The sequence below is a fragment of the Odocoileus virginianus genome, chromosome 14 (assembly GCF_023699985.2).
Source record: "Odocoileus virginianus isolate 20LAN1187 ecotype Illinois chromosome 14, Ovbor_1.2, whole genome shotgun sequence".
Lineage (NCBI taxonomy): Eukaryota > Metazoa > Chordata > Mammalia > Artiodactyla > Cervidae > Odocoileus > Odocoileus virginianus.
Genome location: NC_069687.1, coordinates 55,538,512 through 55,556,896, shown reverse-complemented (window position 1 = coordinate 55,556,896; position 18,385 = coordinate 55,538,512). Strand labels below are relative to the sequence as shown.

At 43.4% G+C, this 18,385-nt stretch overlaps 1 protein-coding gene across 15 annotated transcripts in view; it reads right to left on the bottom strand.

Annotated features, from left to right (window-relative positions):
• The window catches only part of MAST4 (microtubule associated serine/threonine kinase family member 4), a 610,376-nt gene that overhangs the window by 162,897 nt on the left and 429,094 nt on the right, over positions 1-18,385 (bottom strand). For 2 of the 15 annotated variants that reach the window (XM_020878299.2, XM_020878302.2), the window contains exon 1: positions 10,344-10,806. The exons of the other annotated variants lie outside the window; for them this stretch is intronic. In XM_020878299.2, coding sequence (XP_020733958.2) covers positions 10,344-10,435 — 92 coding nt within the window. In that variant the 5' untranslated portion in view covers positions 10,436-10,806. Of the gene's footprint in view, positions 1-10,343; positions 10,807-18,385 lie in introns of those variants that run through there. 15 annotated transcript variants of the gene reach the window in all.

Here is an 18,385-nt window from a genome sequence, read left to right as displayed (position 1 = left end):
TGTCTGCCCTTTGGAGCAGTTAAGCAAGAGTAGGCTAATTTTACAGTGAACTATTTTTTGGATTAGCAAATAATTTGTGTTTATCTAGATGGGTCTAGAATGGAGAATATGTAAGCCTGTGCATATGCTCAGTCATGTCCCAGTTTTTGCAACCCCACAGACTAAAGCCCACCAAGCTTCCGTACCCATGGGATTATTCCAGCCAGGGATCAAACCTGCATCTCCTGAGGGTCCTACATGGGCAGGTGGACTCTACCACTGAGCCACAAGGGATGCCTGGAATGGAGAGTACAAAGACAATAAAACTAACCTTCACTTAGAAAAGTAATGCATTCAACATGGCTTCTGTACCTTCATGCTCAGTGTCTGACGTAGACAACCTACAGGGAAAAGTCTTCAATTTTGCTTCAAAAATCTTGAGATTAGCCAAGTGAAAGTAATATTTGTACAGGAACTCTATCCCAAGTTCCAAAGGCAACAAGCCATTCCAGATCAGACTTAAGAAATAACATTACATAATAGTCACTTAATGGCCATTGTTTTACAGTAACAAAGGTTTCATTTACCGTATTTCCTAGAGTGTTTTATTCAGCTAGCAGTTTTTCCCATGACAAACATACTTTTTCCCCCTTAACCCCTTCATCTATCTGTAAAAGTAAGACATTCAATAATTGTAGCTTCTAATTAAAAGATATCTATCATATTGCACTTTAAAAGATAGGTATATCAAAGGGACATAAGTGATTTTTATGCCAGCCACAGGTTCAGATTCTTCAGATCTAGTGGCTAAGAAATCTGACAGTGGCTAGATGATATAAAAGTTACTCTCAAGAGAAATGTTGTAAGGTCAAAGTCAGGGTCCTGAGACATCAACACACACTGTAATGTTTAAAATTAGACAGAATAAAGCATGGCAAAGACAGCTTCAGCAAACACTCATATGACAAAATGAGCCTGGTGGACCCAGCGGTGTTCCTCCCTTTCTGATTCTACGACCCAAGTTTCACTAGTTCCTTCTTCCTTCGAGCCAAGTGATTCACTCTGAAACTAATACATTATCTGAAAAAGCTACCTCCTATATGAATGTCCACCTAAGATTAGAAAGTTTCCAGAGATATGTAGCTCCTTCTTCCCTGTGAAGAAATAAAAGTGTATTCGAGAAGTACTCAGAAAAACATCTACTGCTACTTCATTGACCACGCTAAAGCCTTTGACTGTGTGGATCACAACAAACTGCGGAAAATTCTTAAAGAGATGGGAATACCAGACCACCATATCTGCCTCCTGAGAAATCTGTATGCAGGTCAAGAAGCAACAGTTAGAGTCAGACATAGAAAAACAGGCTGGTTCAATATTGGGAAAGGAGTACGTCAAGGCTGTATATTGTCACCCTGCTTATTTAACTTATATGCAGAGTACATCATGTGAAATGCCAGGCTGGATGAAGCACAAGCTGAAATCAAGATTGAAAATCAAGGTTGAAATCAAGAAATATCATAACCTCAGATATGTAGATTACACCACCTTATGGCAGGAAGCGAAGAAGAACTCCACGGCCTCTTGATGAAGGTGAAACAGGACAGTGAAAAAGCTGGCTTAAAACTCAACTTTCAAAAAATGAAGATCATGACATCCGGTCCCATCACTTTATGGCAAATAGATGGGGAAACAATGGAAACAGTGACAGACTTTATTTTGGGGGGCTCTAAAATCACCATGGATGGTGACTGCAGCCATGAAATTAAAAGACGCTTGCTTCTTGGAAGAAAAGCTATGACAAACATAGATAGTGTATTAAAAAGCAGAGACATTACTTTGACCACAAAGGTACAAATAGTCAAAGCTATGGTTTTTCCAGTAGTCATGTAAGAATGTGAGAGTTGGACCATAAAGAAGGCTGAACGCCAATGAATTAATGCTTTTGAACTATGGTGTTAAAGAAGACTCTTGAGAGTCCCTTGGACTGCAAAGAGATCAAACCAGTCAATCCTAAAGGAAATCATCCTGAATATTCATTAGAAGGACTGATGCTGAAGCTCCAATACTTGGTCCACCATGAGAAGAGCCGACTCATTAGAAAAGACCCCGATGCTGGGAAAGATCGAAGGCAGGAGGAGCAGGGGACAACAGAGGACAAGGTGGCTGGATGGCATCACTGACTCAATGGACATGGAGATGGTGAAGCACAGGGAAGCCTGGCATTCTACAGTCCATGGGGTCGCAAAGAGTCAGACACGACTAAGCGGCTGAACAATAACAAAATATATGGGCTCCTCTGGTGGTTCAGACGGTAAATCTGCCTGCAATGCAGGAGACCTGGGTTCGCTCCCTGGGTGGGGAAGATCCCCTGGCAGAGGGCATGGCAACCCATATCTAGTATTCTTGCCTGGAGAATCCCCATGGACAGAGGAGCCTGGTGGGCTACAATCCATAGGGTCACACAGAGGAGGACATGACTGAGCAACTAAGCATACATACACACACATGTATATGTGTGTGTGAATTTTGCCTACAATTAGTTTCCCAAAAAACTCTGAACTCTAACAAAATAGAAATCACTGATAAATGCAAATTCCAAAGTCAGCAGAATGTATAAAGTCCTAAAACGGGCAATGAAGATGCTTAGGATAAAATAAACATTGACTGTCTATTCTTTTCACCAATCTATTTTACCTTCAAATGCTAATCAAAGCCTAAATGCTCTGCTTGAGCCTTTTTTCTTTAAAACAAAACAACAAGATGCTTCAGTTTGATATTGCTATAATTACCTCCCTAACAAGCATATCCAATAACCATTAGTGTAGCTAAAACTCCCACTGGTCTTCTCATGCTATTAATAAGATTTAAGGTCAATATTTTCAGAATTTATAACCAAATTCACAAGGGAACTTTCCTAATTACCAAGATAGAGGAAAGAAAATAAATCTACAAGTACTAATAACCACATGAACTTTTACTTAGAGATAGTCCTCTAGTTACAAAATGTGCCATGGGTCACAAAAACCCAGCATGTTGCTAGATATCCAAGGCTTCTACATAGAGCTTGGGCCTGCTTTTAATAAATGGTTTTACAAACACACCCTGTACCTACTTTCATCCAAGTAGCCCCAGGACCATTCTACTATCTTGGATCTCTGATAAACTTTCAAAGGGATTACTCAGTTACCATGATGTCACTCCCAAATGACTAGGTTACATGTAGTGAAGACAGCTCCGATTAAAAATAGCTTTGTGCATGCTTACTCACACTGAGAGATGGGAGTGCTGGGGAGGTGAGCTGGGGGTTCAGAGCCTCAAGTCCTGAGATCCCTGAGAAACCAGCCTATTTCCATTGAATCAATACCAGGAGGACTCTCCTAAATTATTCAGAATAAAGCCCTACCCCAAGCCTTCTCCTCTATGAGTCACCTTCACACTATTGTGAGAAGGGGCAATCTCTCAACCCCAACATTTGTCAGTTTTTAGCCCGGAAGGCAGATGGTCTCTAACTTGAAGCTTACGAGCCCCCTGTTTTAAAGATATCACTTGGGCTTCTGATAACAGGATCTATATATAAGAAGAAGCAAACAGAGTCATGAAAGCATGTAACGTTCTCTCTCCTCACTGTGAACTTACCAGCACAAGTATACCCCTTCCAGAGTCGACTCATTACAGCAACCAACAGTCCACACCTCCCCCGGGAACATATGCTCCATATTCTAAAGCTTTGTTTTTAATGAACTTCTTTTGAAATCTACTTTTTGCCCGTCTCACACACTGCTCCCGCTCATTCCTCTCCTCCTCCCTCTTACTCCTCCCCTCTCCCCTCACAAAAGACCGACACATTCAAGGGGGAAAACAAATGATCGGTCATCTCCTGTTGTAAACTTCCCACTGGAAGTTTAGAGCAATATTTCTGAGATGTGTATATTCTGGCCCACATCCCTTGTGTCTGGTCAGCTTGAAGACCAGAGAACACGCTGCTCTGGTGTGGGGCAGCCGGGCGCTGCACACAGGTCACTGTGAGGAGCTCCTGGCCTGGGCTCCCCGTGGTCCCCACTTCCCCAGGGGTCCCCCCTGATCAGGCTGGGGGAGGGGTGCAGGCGTGACTGCCTCACAGACCAGAGTCCGTGTCAGAACTCACTAGAGGCTAGATGAGAGGACGGAAGGGCAAGCCCTGCAGTGAGGGGCAGGCCTGTCCTGCCGGCGGAAAATGCAGTCAGGAGCATGAAGAAAGAAGGATGAAAGGAAGCAGTTATGAAACAGGCCTGGGCAAAGCCAGGAGTGGGAGGGAATGGGTGCAGAGACGCAGGGAGGGGCAGGGACTGCAGGTGAGGCTAGAGAGGACAAGAGCAGGGACGTGAGCACCAGGTTTCTGCAGCAGGCTGGGGGCCAGGGAGGAGGCCGCACACCCTCCCTCCCTCGGCACCCTCAGCTCAGGGGCAGGCTCTGGCAGAATCGGTGAGGGGGCCGAGCGGGGCTAGAGACACTCTGAACAGCTCCAACTGAGAACACGTCAGGAAGGAGACAACTCAGGAGGCTGGGCAGAGAACTTGAGCTTCCAGAGGGGAGGGGAGAGGAAGCTGTCATTGCCTATTCGGGTGATGAAGCAGACAGTAAAGTGAGCAACAGTGAGTAAGGGGATATGATTCAGGGAAGAGGACTGACAGGCCAGCTGTGAACACGCAGAGGCTGGGACGCGGGGATGTGTCGCTGCTGGACTTGGCTTCCCACAGAGTGGTTGCCACCCACAGTCACCGACGCCTCACTTCACTTCCATTTCCCAACCCCCACCCCACCCCTGTGTGGCCGGGGTTCAGGGTGAAGTCACCCAGGACTCCCCAGTCTCCAGACACACACACACCTCGGGTCACCTCTGTGGAGCAGCAGCTGGCCACTCCCTTGGGATCTCTGTGAGAACCCTCTGCTGGCTCCCTTCCCTCTCCGCATCTCCTTTCCATTTCCGATCTCCACCTCTGCCCTCTCCTTCAATGGGACGTCCTCGGCTCTCCCACAGATTCATCTAGCACATTTCTCATGGTCCTAATGAGGACTTCCAAGCCTATTATTTCTGGTCCAGCCTGCCCAAGGGCCCCGGACCTCCAACCCAACTTGGCCTGCCTACGGGCTCTGTCTTTTCAGCCGCCAAGCCTTGACTGTTCCCAGATGCCTACTCCTGAAGTCTTCCCGCCCACATCTCTTTCTCAGCCTTTAGATCTTCTCTTAAATATTATCTCTTCAAAGACCTTCCCTGACCACATTATCTACAGCAGCCTCCTCACTGTCACTCTCTCTCCTCAGCTCTTGCTTACAGCCTCCAGGACACAGTGGTTCACCTCCATCCCTGGCCCGACACAGACCATTGGTTCTGTCTGAATGACCAAATGGCTGCCCCACAGTACAGCCCGGGACAGGTGCTCACTCAATGTGGATGAACTGTCCCCTCTGGGGACCCGAGGGGAGACTGCAAGTCCCAGCTCTTGTGTCTTCTATGTACAGGTGAGTTTCCGTTTCCCTAGTTCCCCAAGTTAAAACCCCCAAGGTCATTGTGGTATCCTTCTTCATTCCTCAGAGCCAACAACTCATCAGCTTCTCCCAACTTTATACCCTCAATAGCTCTCAAGGTCTAATCTCACCACATTCTTTGCTCAGACCTGCAAAACCCGTTAAAAAGGCTACCGCCATAACTCACCCGTTGGTTTCGAGGTCTCACTCTCCTTTCTCAGACCTAAAACTCCCCAGCATTGCTAGATGTGCCTCTCTCCCCAAGCTCCCACAAATACCTAGAGCCTCAACTCTCTCCTCAGTCATCACCCACTATTCATCCCCTCGTTGTGATGACAGTAACCATAACAAGAGTTAGGGTTTATTGAAAGTTTTCATATGTGAGTCACTGCAGTCAGCATTTTACACATATGAACATATTTTAATCTTACAACAATCCTATGAAATAAGTAATGTACTTATGCCTATCTTGTAGATAGAGCAACAGAATTCCAAATAAGTCAACTAATTCAATAGACAATATCACAGAATTAAGATTCAAACTCAGGTAAACTGGCTTCAGATCAACCCTCTTAACCATTGGGCTCTATTATATAGCCTCTTTAAACTTTATGCTTCAGCAGTACCAAGTTATGCTTCTGGTTCTTTATGCTCCAGCAATACTAAGCTATGTATAATCCCTCGAACTCTGTGTTGCTGAGGCTACCATGCCTTCATACACACCATTTCTCTTGCTCCCTGGGAAGGCCTTGTCTTTCTGTCTGATAAATGCCAACCTACCCTTCAAAACCTCCCCACGATTTTCTGTATGGTACATCTCTCAGCTCCTATGTACCTGGTAAATACTTCTTGATCGTCCTGGTTTGCAATGATTCACTGCACCCCTTCACTGAAGGCATGCCTGTGACTTTCAGCTTTGAGTCACGGTGCCCAGGCACACAACAGATGCACAATAAATGTGGATTAAACTGGGCTTTCTGAAAAAGGGGTAAGCATGGGTTAACCAATACCTGACATGCCAGGGCAGGAAGGAAGCATATTCTATCCTGCTAAAAGACATATATTCATGCTCAAAACAAAAGAAAAACTCACCAAACACCCCAGATGTTTCTGGAGAGAAGACACAGAGTGCATAAAAGTTCAATGCATTCTGACAACTACAGCAGTTAGTTTAAGATCCCTGAATGTACCTGCTGCTCATTGCAACTGCTGAGTAATGTCAATTCAGCAAAAATAAAGCAAAACTGAAATACCCTTTTATCCCAAGGGTTCTCAGAAAAATACATTTGGAGCCTCTGTCAAAATGATGAACTGAGTCACAAACTACCCAATGGCCTGGGTAGGATTGTACTGACCGAGGTGTCACTGAAGTTTGGAGATTATCATTTAAGCCCAAAGAGAACATGACAGATTTCTTACCATTAAGGTTAAAATTCAAGCATCGTCTAGAGTCACTCACTACACTTCAACAAAACTAAGGGTGCTCCTTAAAACCAAGCAGCAACATTTATAAATAGATGGTGTGTGTTTTTTACAGTGTGACATATAGAAGATAGAAGTCAAAGAGATATTTGATCCTGCCTTCCTCAAAATCTGTAATTCAACGAGAAAGGGAAAAATGTTACAAATAGTAACACAAAGCAGGCAAACTAATTCCCATTCTAAGTTGTAAGGGGACCCTCCAGTGAATGGAGAATCCAAAGATCTATGAAATTCACAGCCTCTAAAAAGTGCAATTCTTACTTCAGTTTAAAACAACACATTTTGGTTGAAATATCCTGTTTATTCAGCCTAGATTTCTGTCCCTCAAAGCAGCAGGTGAATGGCTATATTAAGACCACCTTGAGGAAATGAGGGGAGCAGGATAGGTAGGCAAAGCCAGTCATATAAAAAGGAACCATTACCAATGGAAATGTGAGGTTTACAGCAAAACAGCAAACAAAATCAGCGTGCATCTAGACAACTCAGTGTCTGCCACATGCCAGTTCAAAAGGAATGAAGAGAACAAAATATCATCACTGGGACACAGCACAGGGAAGCTAGGCTTTCAGTGCATCAGGACCCGTTCAAGAGTTCAGGCCCGAGGGTCAGTTTGTAAGTGCCTTTCCCCAAGAATTTAGGAGTTATGAGCCAGGCAGAGCTTTGACCTGGAAGAGAAACCTTAAAAGCATTCCCATGAGAGCACAAAGCAACAAAGTAGAGCCATGCCGAATGGCAAAGCAGACTCAATCCGGCAAAAACCCAAAGGCCTCCATGATGACAATTTCTACCACGATGTAAACTGAGAGGAGTTGGAAACCATTCAGCTTCTCTTTCTTTTGTCTAAGTATTCAACATTCTATCCTGAGGCGCTCCAAGACACTCATTCACAGGTTCAAAGCTGGATTTTATCCTTTGATAGATGTAAGAGGCTGATACTGGAGAAAAGGTTATCATCAAGTCTTCTGGATTACAACATAATCAGAAGAAACAGCGGAAATAAAATATGCAAGCAAATGTACAGAGAAGCAGCCAGGCTTGGGCAGGAGAGCTGTCCCAAGGGCTCAGGCACATCCAGCTGAGGATGAAGGTAAGGCATCATCACCTGGACACGGGGCACACCCTCAGCGAGGCTGGCGAAAGGGGCAGGCAGCCTGGGAACGGACAGGTCATTTTCAAAGGGCAGACTTAGGGAAGCGGATCAGTGCGATAAGAGGGACTGACGTGGCACCTAGAGGAGAAGGACTGGGAGCCGATAAGGGTGGTCACAGAAGGGGAAGAGTCATCCTACAAGCAGAGGCTTCGTGTCCTTACAAAAGCAAAAAGGACACAGAGCTAGAGTTGATCGCTGTATAATAAGAGAAGGCAACAGCCACATACACTGACCCGGAGAGCGGGACACCTGCCCTTCATCTTCCCGAATCTACATGATAAACAGAAAGCAACTGGGGCCCCGGGAAATCTGTAAGTACATGTGTCTAGAGATGATCTTCAGGATACAAGTTCCCAAACTCTGTGAATCCTGGAAATCCCCAGTTAACAAACAGGCTATGACAACCTGTATTCTGAGAAGGGAGGGAAGAAATTCCACCTCTCTCTCTGTATCACGAAACTGAAGGGACGGGCCCATGACTTGGGGAATGGACACAGCCCTCCCACACTCTCATCCGGCTAGGAAGAACCCAAGTTTCTTTAGAAGCGAGGCTCTCTGCCAGGGCGAGCTGTCTCAAATGGAGTGTTCCAGGCTGAGTAGGCACTGCCTAAGGCCGTGGTCGGACCAGCCTGAGAGTCCTTGATGTGTTTGCCTCGATAACACCATCAAACATGTAGGTACGGGAGGGAAACACTCCAGGTGCCCCTCAGTTTCAGACACACAGGCGTGATGCCAGGGCAGACGCCTCTCGCCCAGAAGTGGCTCCAGGTGAGAGGAACAGCTGTATCACAGCCCAGGCTACAGCACTCAGACACGGTTAAGACTCCTGACACACACGTCAGAGGATTCACTGCCACGAGCACAGGCCTGGTTCCGGTACAGTAGGTGTCTCTTCAACTGATCCACTGTTTGGGGGGGTCTGGTGTGTGGATGACACAGCCTGTACACAAATGACCAACACCGAAAGAGTCTCTTTCTCTCTGAACACTGTAGCAGAATGAGAAAAGCACAGCCATCCTATTTAAAAGGTACAGCTTTAAATCATCACATGGTTTAGTGGTACCAGCATTGTTCAAGTCACATGAAAAGGTATGACTTACAAATTGATGCAATCTCTTTCTCTCGCACACACATACACACACATGTATTTTTCTATATGTATATATGCACGTATATATAAACAGCATATGTCAGTGTATTCCAGGACACTTCTGAAATTTAAGAAATACCATGAGAGAGGTCAAAAGGAAAAACTACTAAGTTTTGCAAAGTATCACATATCTGCACTAACGCTGCAAAAAGTTACTGGTACAACCAAACAGAATGAACCATTTTCCTGTGTTCTTTAAACACTGGAGCACAGAGATTATGAATCTCCAATCTGATAGCCAAGCATCCTGTTTATTTGACTGTACCATGGCCTCGTGTGTGTTCACGTGTATGTTCAAGGCAAGTTCTGAAGAAAAACAAAGAATCTGTACTTACACAACTCAGAGGGTGTGCCCCTCTAAAACCCCAATCATGCCACCTGTCTGTGCTGGACACAAATAGACAGAGGAGGCACACCTCCTTTAAAATCATTTTCTTTCACCCAACTGTCAGCAACTAATTCTCAACTGTCTTTCACTTGTGGCTTGAGCTTCTCCTTGATTTAAAAAATCTTTTTTCTTTTCATCTACTCTAACAGTAGAAAAGGCCAGTCCTGTACTAGAAATACATGTCAGCAAATCAATTTAAAAAATAAAATGCAAAGTTATGCAGACTTATCTCTTTAAGCAGACAATTTGAAACAGGCAAACTTGAGCTATCTTTGCACTGGACATGTCCACTGTATAAAGGTTAAATATTTAATAGAGCAGAGAGAGCATCTGAAAGGCTCTACTCAGAGAAGCAGAAGCTCCCATAATGGAGTGAATGAAATGGACAAGCGATCAGATCAAAAAGAGTGAGCAAGGATCTCTTCCCACCACTCACAACTCCAGGTCCCTCCCGATTCTCCACATTTCAGAAAGAGAATTCCGAAAAACCACATTTATCAGGATGAGCCAGGAAATCCGCGAGGAGGGAACACCTGAGCCAGGGCGCCCCTGGCAGAGTATAAACTTCTCAAACTGTTACCCAATCAACAACACCCCAGTTGCTTAGGGGGGCTCAGGCCGTAGGGCAGCCTCTGAAGCCAAAGCGTTCATTCCCTCTCCAAGGCAAAAAGGAACCCCCGCGTTTTTACCTTTGTGTTCGCCGAAGCCTGTTCCCACTCCTCAAATGAGGCAAAGTAAAGTTTGAGAGCACAGTCCAAAAATTGGGGTCAGACATATCCATTTCTTTCTCGCTTCAATTCACCGCGGGTTCGAGGCCATAAGACCAAAACGGAGAGAAGGAGAGAAAAAGGAGAGGGGGGAAAAAAAAAAGACAAAACGATCCCAATTATCTACTCACTCCCTCCGGAGGAAACGTGCTGAGAACTGTGATCTCAAGAACAACTTGGTGCGTGAGTGAGAAGTACCCGTCCTAGCCTTTAATTAACACACAGCCATTTCTCCAAGGTTCAAGAAACTTATTTCCTCTCGGGTTTGCCCTCTCCTGGTCAGCCTCGGCCAGCTATAAACAGTAATTACACGAGTTTGGCCGTGCGTTCGGCTCAAAATGCTGTCTGTGTGCGATTCAGTCCAAGGTACTTTGTCATCTGTTTGGCAGATACCATTTGCAGCTCCTGCGGGGGGGGTGGGGACGGGGAGGGGTGACGACTATTTTAAGTCTTTGGTTCCGGGAGGGCTGGTTGCTTATCAGCAAAACCATTCAACATCCGAACATGCCCAGTGCTGAGTTTCCTCTCGGTATCTACATACAAGGAAAGGAATGTAAATGGAAAAAGCTCCTCTTCTTCGCCCCTCCTCAAAAAAAAAAAAAAAAAAAGGAAACTTAAAAGCACTTTGAGAAAGCTGGCCTGTCGGCGGACTGCAGCCGGACACCTTTGTGCAGCCTCCGCGGGAAGGGGCCGGGCGGCGGGGACCGGTCGGGGCGCAGACACTCCCCTGCGGAGCGGGGCCTCATGGGAAAGGCGGCGGGCGAGCCGGTGCGTGAGCCCCGCAGACCGCGACCCCCTGCATCTCCCGCTGCCCCCGCGTCCCCAGCCCCGAGCTCCTGGCGGGCCCTCCCCTCGGCATAAATAAACCAGCGCAATCCGGAACCGGGTGGAGAATGCCGCGCACACCTGGAGGCTGGTCCGTGATTCACTGCAGACTGGATCGTCAGGAAAACGCTCCGAGGAAGTCAGTAATGACTCTTTGCCAAGAGACGCTGTTGGTTGCGTAGAAAAAGCACGCCAAGGGGGATGCCACACTCACCTAAAACCTCACTAAACTGAATTTACGAGTTTACATCCATTTGATGAATTGCCACAGCGCGCATATGTGTGGCTTCACCCAATCTCGGGACTGGTCAACCACTACCTGTGAAGACACTGCCTGGCATTCAGTAAACCAATGCTAGAATCATTGCCCTGCCAGGAGTGTTAAGAGTTTGAAAGGAAGGAATGAAGGGAAGGTTGGATCAGTGTTGTCATTCACTTCCAAGAAAGCCACAGTATTCAAATTACTCCCCAAACCCACCAATGGTTATGATTTTCTTATATAAAGAAAACATTAGAATTTAAATTAGCTGCCTCAAATCTGGTGTAATATGGCAAGAAATACCAATTTTTTGTTTATGTCATCAAGTAAATATTGAAACAAACTTGCTTACAGAAATACATGTTGTTGTTCAGTCCAGTCGCTAAATCGTGTCCAACTCTTAGAAAGGTGAAGAAAAAGGCAATGGGAGTGGTCAGCTGACAAGGGAGCCGGGTAAACAAAAGAGGAATCTGGTTTAGGATGTACTCTTTATCTGATTCTGGTTACCCACAGATATATTATCACCCCAAGAACTCTAAGGATTTCTGATAATTCTCGTCCAGGGCTATCTTATGCATTATCTCCCCAAACTCTTAGGGCCTCCTCAGATCCTTGAAATCTATACAAGTAGACAAAGATGACAATATTTTCTCAATTTTATGTGGCAAAATACACTTCATCAGATACTTAGGAACTTGGTCCAATATTTTTTGCCCCATACTAAGTCATATCTTCTTTTAAAAAATATGGTTTTAAATATTCAAAAAACTATCTTTTAAAGGCTTACACAGAGACGGTACCATACTCCAAAGCAGCTTCCCAGCCTCAGCACTACTGATATTTTAGGCTAGTTTTTTTTGTCGGGGGTGGGGGGGAGCTGTCTTGTGCATTGGAGGACATTTAGCAGCCTCCTTGATTGCTACCCACTAGATAGCAGCTGTGATGTTCAATGATATCTGCAGACATTGCCTTAAGTTCCTTGGAGGACAAAATGGCTCCTGGTTGAGAACCACCATTCTAGATAAAAGCTTTCTCTAATAAAGTAGTATAGAATATTGGTTAAGAGCAAAATTCCTGGGCTTGAATTCTGGATCCACACTTACTATGACCCTAAGCAAGTCAGTTAATGTCTGCCCACTTTCCCTGTTTGTATGGGGTCCATGACAGGACCAACCTCTAAGAGGTTCACACACATAAATGAGAAGACATACATAAAGCCCTTCATGCAGTGTCTAGAACACAATGCACAGAAATGTTGGCAATATGCAGACGCTAAAAGAATACCATGCTGGAGAGATGCAAGTCTGGAGCAGAGGGCATACCACAGCATACTCTCTGCTTTCATGGTGCTCTGAACATGCTTCTACGGGGGTGCTGGTCACACTGTATTACAATTGACTGTTTACTGCTGTCTTTCCTATTAGTCTGTGAGCTTCCTCAAGGCTAAAGTCATGTTTTATTGATCTCTGTATTTCTACAGTCTGACAGTTCCTGATTTATATAAGCATTCAAGACATGCTTTTTGAATGGGGATACTTCAGATGTTCAGGTATCTATTCTTTAAGATGCCCTGAAATTTATCAGTTTTAGCAGGTCTATTGATTTACTCAAAGAATCTTGAATTTTAAAGAAGCCCATGAGGATATTTTTAAATTCTAAAGACTTTCTCTTATTGACTCATTTTTATCTATATTCTGTAACTGGAAACAGTATTTAGGGTAACATTCTTTGGGTCTTAACATGGCTCTAAGAAATGTCACAATCAAATCCAGGATTAACTCTCTTTAAATCCTACCCCCCACCCATCCCCAAAGATAAGCCCCCAAAATGTTTTGTGCTCACTTTTTAGGTATCTGGATAATTACATATCAGAGGCTGCCCAGGGAAGAACAATGAAGCTGGTGAAGGGACTTGAAACTGTGCTATATAAATTATGGGGTTGAAGGACCCTGATGAAGGTGGAAAAGACTTAAGAAACTAGCAACAGCTGTCCTTGAACACTGAAATAATTACCATTTGGAAGGATCTTTAAGTGCAAAGATGAAAAAGGCTGAAACAACAAGGCCTTGCTACGTGGGTGTTAGAGGGGAGGTAAACTGAAGGAGATGCTGTGGGTGAGATTCAAATTCTGAATGACTTAACGCTGGGGCAACTCTGTACCACCAACTCTCATATCCTCCATGGTCCTTCTAGAAAAGTCTGCGCATGTGGGCAACACCACAAAGATGACAGCAATAAGTTGGATAAATCAGTGATATAAAACGTTAATTTCTTCCCTTGACTGACTGACACACATTCTGGTCTGTGGGCAGCAGATGTCGTAACTATCTCCACCTTGTACATTTTGGGGGCTCCACCATGCAGATTCTCAAAGGAATAGGTAAAGATCTGAATATTTTTAATGTTTACTTTAAATGTTTAAAGTATAATGTTTTTTGCACTTCAGAGTCTTCGAGAATTGGGGTTGTATCCAAGATGGAAAGTAAAAATTGGTAAAGTGTGTGAAGAGCCGGAAATGAACTAGTTAGTACAGTGAAAGTGGCTAATATATTCCCACACTCCTCTAAGAGTAGGAGTAGGTGTGACACTGAAGTGTAGCTTGTCTCCTAACCTGTTTGACTTGATTTGAGAACCTATGATTCAGAAGGTAATGCAGTCAGTAAATACAAGAATTAAAATTGTCAGAACTACTGACATTTTTATTCAGACAAAATAACTACATGTGTAGAAACTAAAGTATATTTTAGTTCCAAAGGCAGTCAAACTCTGGCTACAGAACTAAGAGGAAACTGAGATTATTGGAAATTCTTAAGACTACAGCTGGTCTATGGTCACTATGCAAATATTCAGTAAGATTTTCTACTTATTGCACTATAACTAAGCCTATACGACAGTGGACAAGCTTTGTGATTCAGAATACTCATTCATTTAATCAGGTTGATATTATCAGCCATTGTTTTTATGAGAAAGGTGAATAAAATTGAAAAATAAGCTTGTCAGGCTCCTGAAATGTTAGTTTAAGATGAAGTAAGTATTTAAAGAAGAGTCATATTCTTCACTATTCACCATCTCCTAATATAAAAAATTCCAGATCCTTTTTGCAGACTTAATTCTTCTGTCTAAACCCCACCCTCTGACCCATGTTTGTTCAGTAGGGTTTCCACCACTTTATATAGAACAGCATTAAGGATAATATCCCTGGGACTTCACCTTGAACTTAGACCCTACAGGAGGTTGAGTTTTCTAGTGTAGGTGTGAGGCTAGGAAGCTGTTAGCTCCCTGCACAGTCACCCTTGCCACAAGGCCATGTCCAATGAAAAGACGCTAAGGCAAGTGGAGTCCCTGATGAGTTTCCAAATGTATTCTGATCTTGGCCTGGTCTGGGAATTCTACACATTAACTTTGATCTCTGTCCAACGTTATCATCAGAGTACCCAGAAGTGACTGCATCCCCAAGGCTGTCCATACCTACAGGTGTACTTTGGTCATCTTCTAAATGCTGTCTTGAAGAGTTTGAGTCTAGGAGTATGAAGAGCAAATTGCCCATCCCGAATGAGCCATCCTTGTAATCACTGTACCTCTTAAGAAAAAAAATTAAAAACTGGGCCAGGAATGTGAAGAGAGTTGAATCAATGGGAATGAGTTGTAAGAAAGCTCTTCTAGAACTACTAAGCAAAGGTTTTTGCTTCCATTGCTAAAATATGAAGGAAGATAAAAGGATCAATGAAAACTAACCTGTAAGGATAGATCTGAATGCTGCAAAGCCACGAGATGAATAATAATCAGGGTTACAGAGTGCCAGGAATATTTAAAAAAATATGTTTAAACAATATCACAAGGTAAGAGAGATTCAGATTTCTAAAAGGAATAGATGAAACAATAGATAAACCAAATAAAACTGATTTCTCTTTCCTGATAGGTTAAGTAGAGAACTACATAATCCCCAAGGGCAGGTCAAAGGACAAGGTCCAGGAGGGGAAAGACAGAAAGAAAGATAGGCAGACTGGGAAGAGAATGTGATATTTTCCTCAGGTATTCCCTGGAGTCCAGAAGAATTAAAGGCTCAGAAAATGTGGCAAATAACCAATAACTTCACAAAGTCAGAGGAGAGAACAAATAGACATGGGAAATGCACTTTTCTCCCAAATTAGTGACTCCTTGATTTGTGTGAAAGATAAGGAGATTAGAACATGCAGGACCAAAATCACTGATTCTAAGCATGTTACTCCAGCACTCTGCCTACCCTGTCATCTACTCTCAAGCCAGGGAAGGTTCTGGGAGAACGCCCATAGCTTAATGTGCCACTGCGAGAGGAGTTGGGCTGCTAGAAAATGTGTCACCTTTACAGAGCTGGAGGGGTTCATCCTGTAGGAGGGAGGCTACTGGGAGAAAACCAGAAAAGAGTGTGTCTCTCCACTCAAAATCACTGGCCTCTAACAGAGCTAAGCAACCCAATTTTGGAACCGAGAGTAGTGCTTCGAGACCAAGGCCATCATCTAACAAATAGGAAGGCTAACTCCTTGACCGCTTTATGACCAAACTTCCTTGCCACTTACTCCAGACAACCTTCCTGTAAGCCTCCTTACCCCTACTGGGTTAGGTATCCCTCTACGGGGCTCTGCTCCTGAGAGCTCGTGCAGAAAAAGTGTTCCCCCACCACATCAGTATCTGCACGTTTGCAGATGGGTTCCCCTTAGAGTAAGAACTCCATGAGGGCAGAGGCTGTATCGCTATCTTTTAGTCCTGGATACAACCATTAGACTGAATGTTAAGGGAGGAAGGGGAGAAGGATTTGCTCAGGGTAAGAAAGATACTTGATAGCAAAGTTAGGTCTAGAATCCTGATATTTTGAAGACTGACCGCATCTATGGTGGCTCAGAGGTTAAAGCGTCTGCCTGCAATGCGGGAGACCTGGGTTCGATCCCTGGGTCAGGAAGATCCCCTGGAGAAGGAAATGGCAACCCACTCCAGTATTCTTGCCTGGAGAATCCCATGGACGAGAAGAGCCTGGTGGGCTACAGTCCACTGGGTTGCAAAGAGTTGGACACGACCGAGCAACTTCACTTCACTTCATGTTTTAAAAAGCATTTTTTGTCTACTATTCTTTGAATTTCATGAGCCCATAATATTATCCACATATGCTGTACCTGTTAAGAAGGTCTACTGTCTCAGATTTCAAAATCTCTGAAAAGAGACCATGCACATGTGGTTGTGAGTTTCCCTGGTAGCTCAGATGGTAAAAATTTGCCTGTGATGCAGGAAACCTGGGTTTGATCCCTGGGTCCAGAAGATCCTCTGGAGAAGGGAATGGCTACCCACTCCAGTATTCTTGCCTAGAGAATTCCATGGACAGAGAAGCCTGGCTGGCTACACTCCATGGGGTCACAAAGAGCTGGACACAACTAGGTGACTAACATATATGTAGTTGTATATATGTGGACACATGTAAATATGTGTGTAACTAGTTTGTCTGAAATGCAAAATGCTTTTTGAGTAACAGTGAACCTTAGATACTAATCATTGCATTAGACTCTCGATCTGGAGTTAACTTCAAGGACACAGTGTTTCTTGATCCAGAAGCTTGGTCTAAGGTACATCATTTCTCATCCAGCTCCTAAGCATGAATTACAGTGCAATTATAAGAAGTGTCAATTAAGTGGGTCACTGTGGTTATATTTAGCCCTTTAGTAGCTGACACTAAGACCTTTCTGTAATATAAGATTAAGGTTAATTTATCAGGTCTTCTTTTCTTGAACATTTTTCCAGGTCAGACATCTAAAGTTATGGAAAATTATCCCATTAAAATCAGAGATAAGAATTTCCCATTCAAGTACCATACAGGGAGCATATACAGACTGAGGTAGAAACCATGAACTTCTGCAGCAATCAGAATTTTTTTCCATTGTTAAAGTTGACTCAAATTATTCCACAAATGAGAGGATAGTATGTCAGTGAAGATACAGAATTTTAAAGAAATATTAATTCATCAGAGAATAAATATGGGGTTAAGCATAAAAAGTGGTAACCTCTTCACTTTTCATAAATCATAGAAATGCAATTAAAACATCAATCAGATACTTTTTACCTGCTTAACAGGAAAAGACTAAAAAAAGATAATAATAGTGAATGCTGGTAAGAGCACAAGGAGATAAATATGCTTTACCAACTTTCTGGAAAGTAATCTGGAGAATGAAAACACACACACTACACATATGCATGTGCATTTATATATGTGCACACATACACAGATACATATAAATGTATATATATGTACACATAGACACATAAATGATATACACACATATATTTGAACTAATTCCACATCTAGAAATTATACAATAAAATTGAACACACAAAAATCTATGCATATGAAAATTAATCTTAGAATCCCTCATAATAGTATAACACTGGAAAAAACCCAAAGGTACAAGACAAGGACAACTGTTAATAAATATTGAAACAGTCATAAAATGAAATACTATAAGCCAATAAAGACCACTAGGGTAGAAAGAGTAGTGCCTTCCAAAGACAGAAGGTTCTAATTCCTTAATCTGTGAATATGTTACCTTAATAGAAATTTTGCAGATGTGATTAAATTAAGGATATTGCAACAAGGAGATTATCCTAGATTATCCAGGTGGGCCCTAAATGTAATCACAAATGTCTTATAAAAGAGAGACAGAAAAAAAAAAAAAAAAAAAAAAAGAGAGACAGGAGATTTGATTACAGAAGAATGTAATATGACACTGAAGCTAGATGCTATGCTGATAGTTTTGAAGACAGAGGAAGGAGCAAAGAAAACAAGGAATTCAGTTCTAGTAACTGGAAAAGGCACAGGAACAAATTGACCTCCTTGTTTCTAGTGGGATCTCAGCCCTGC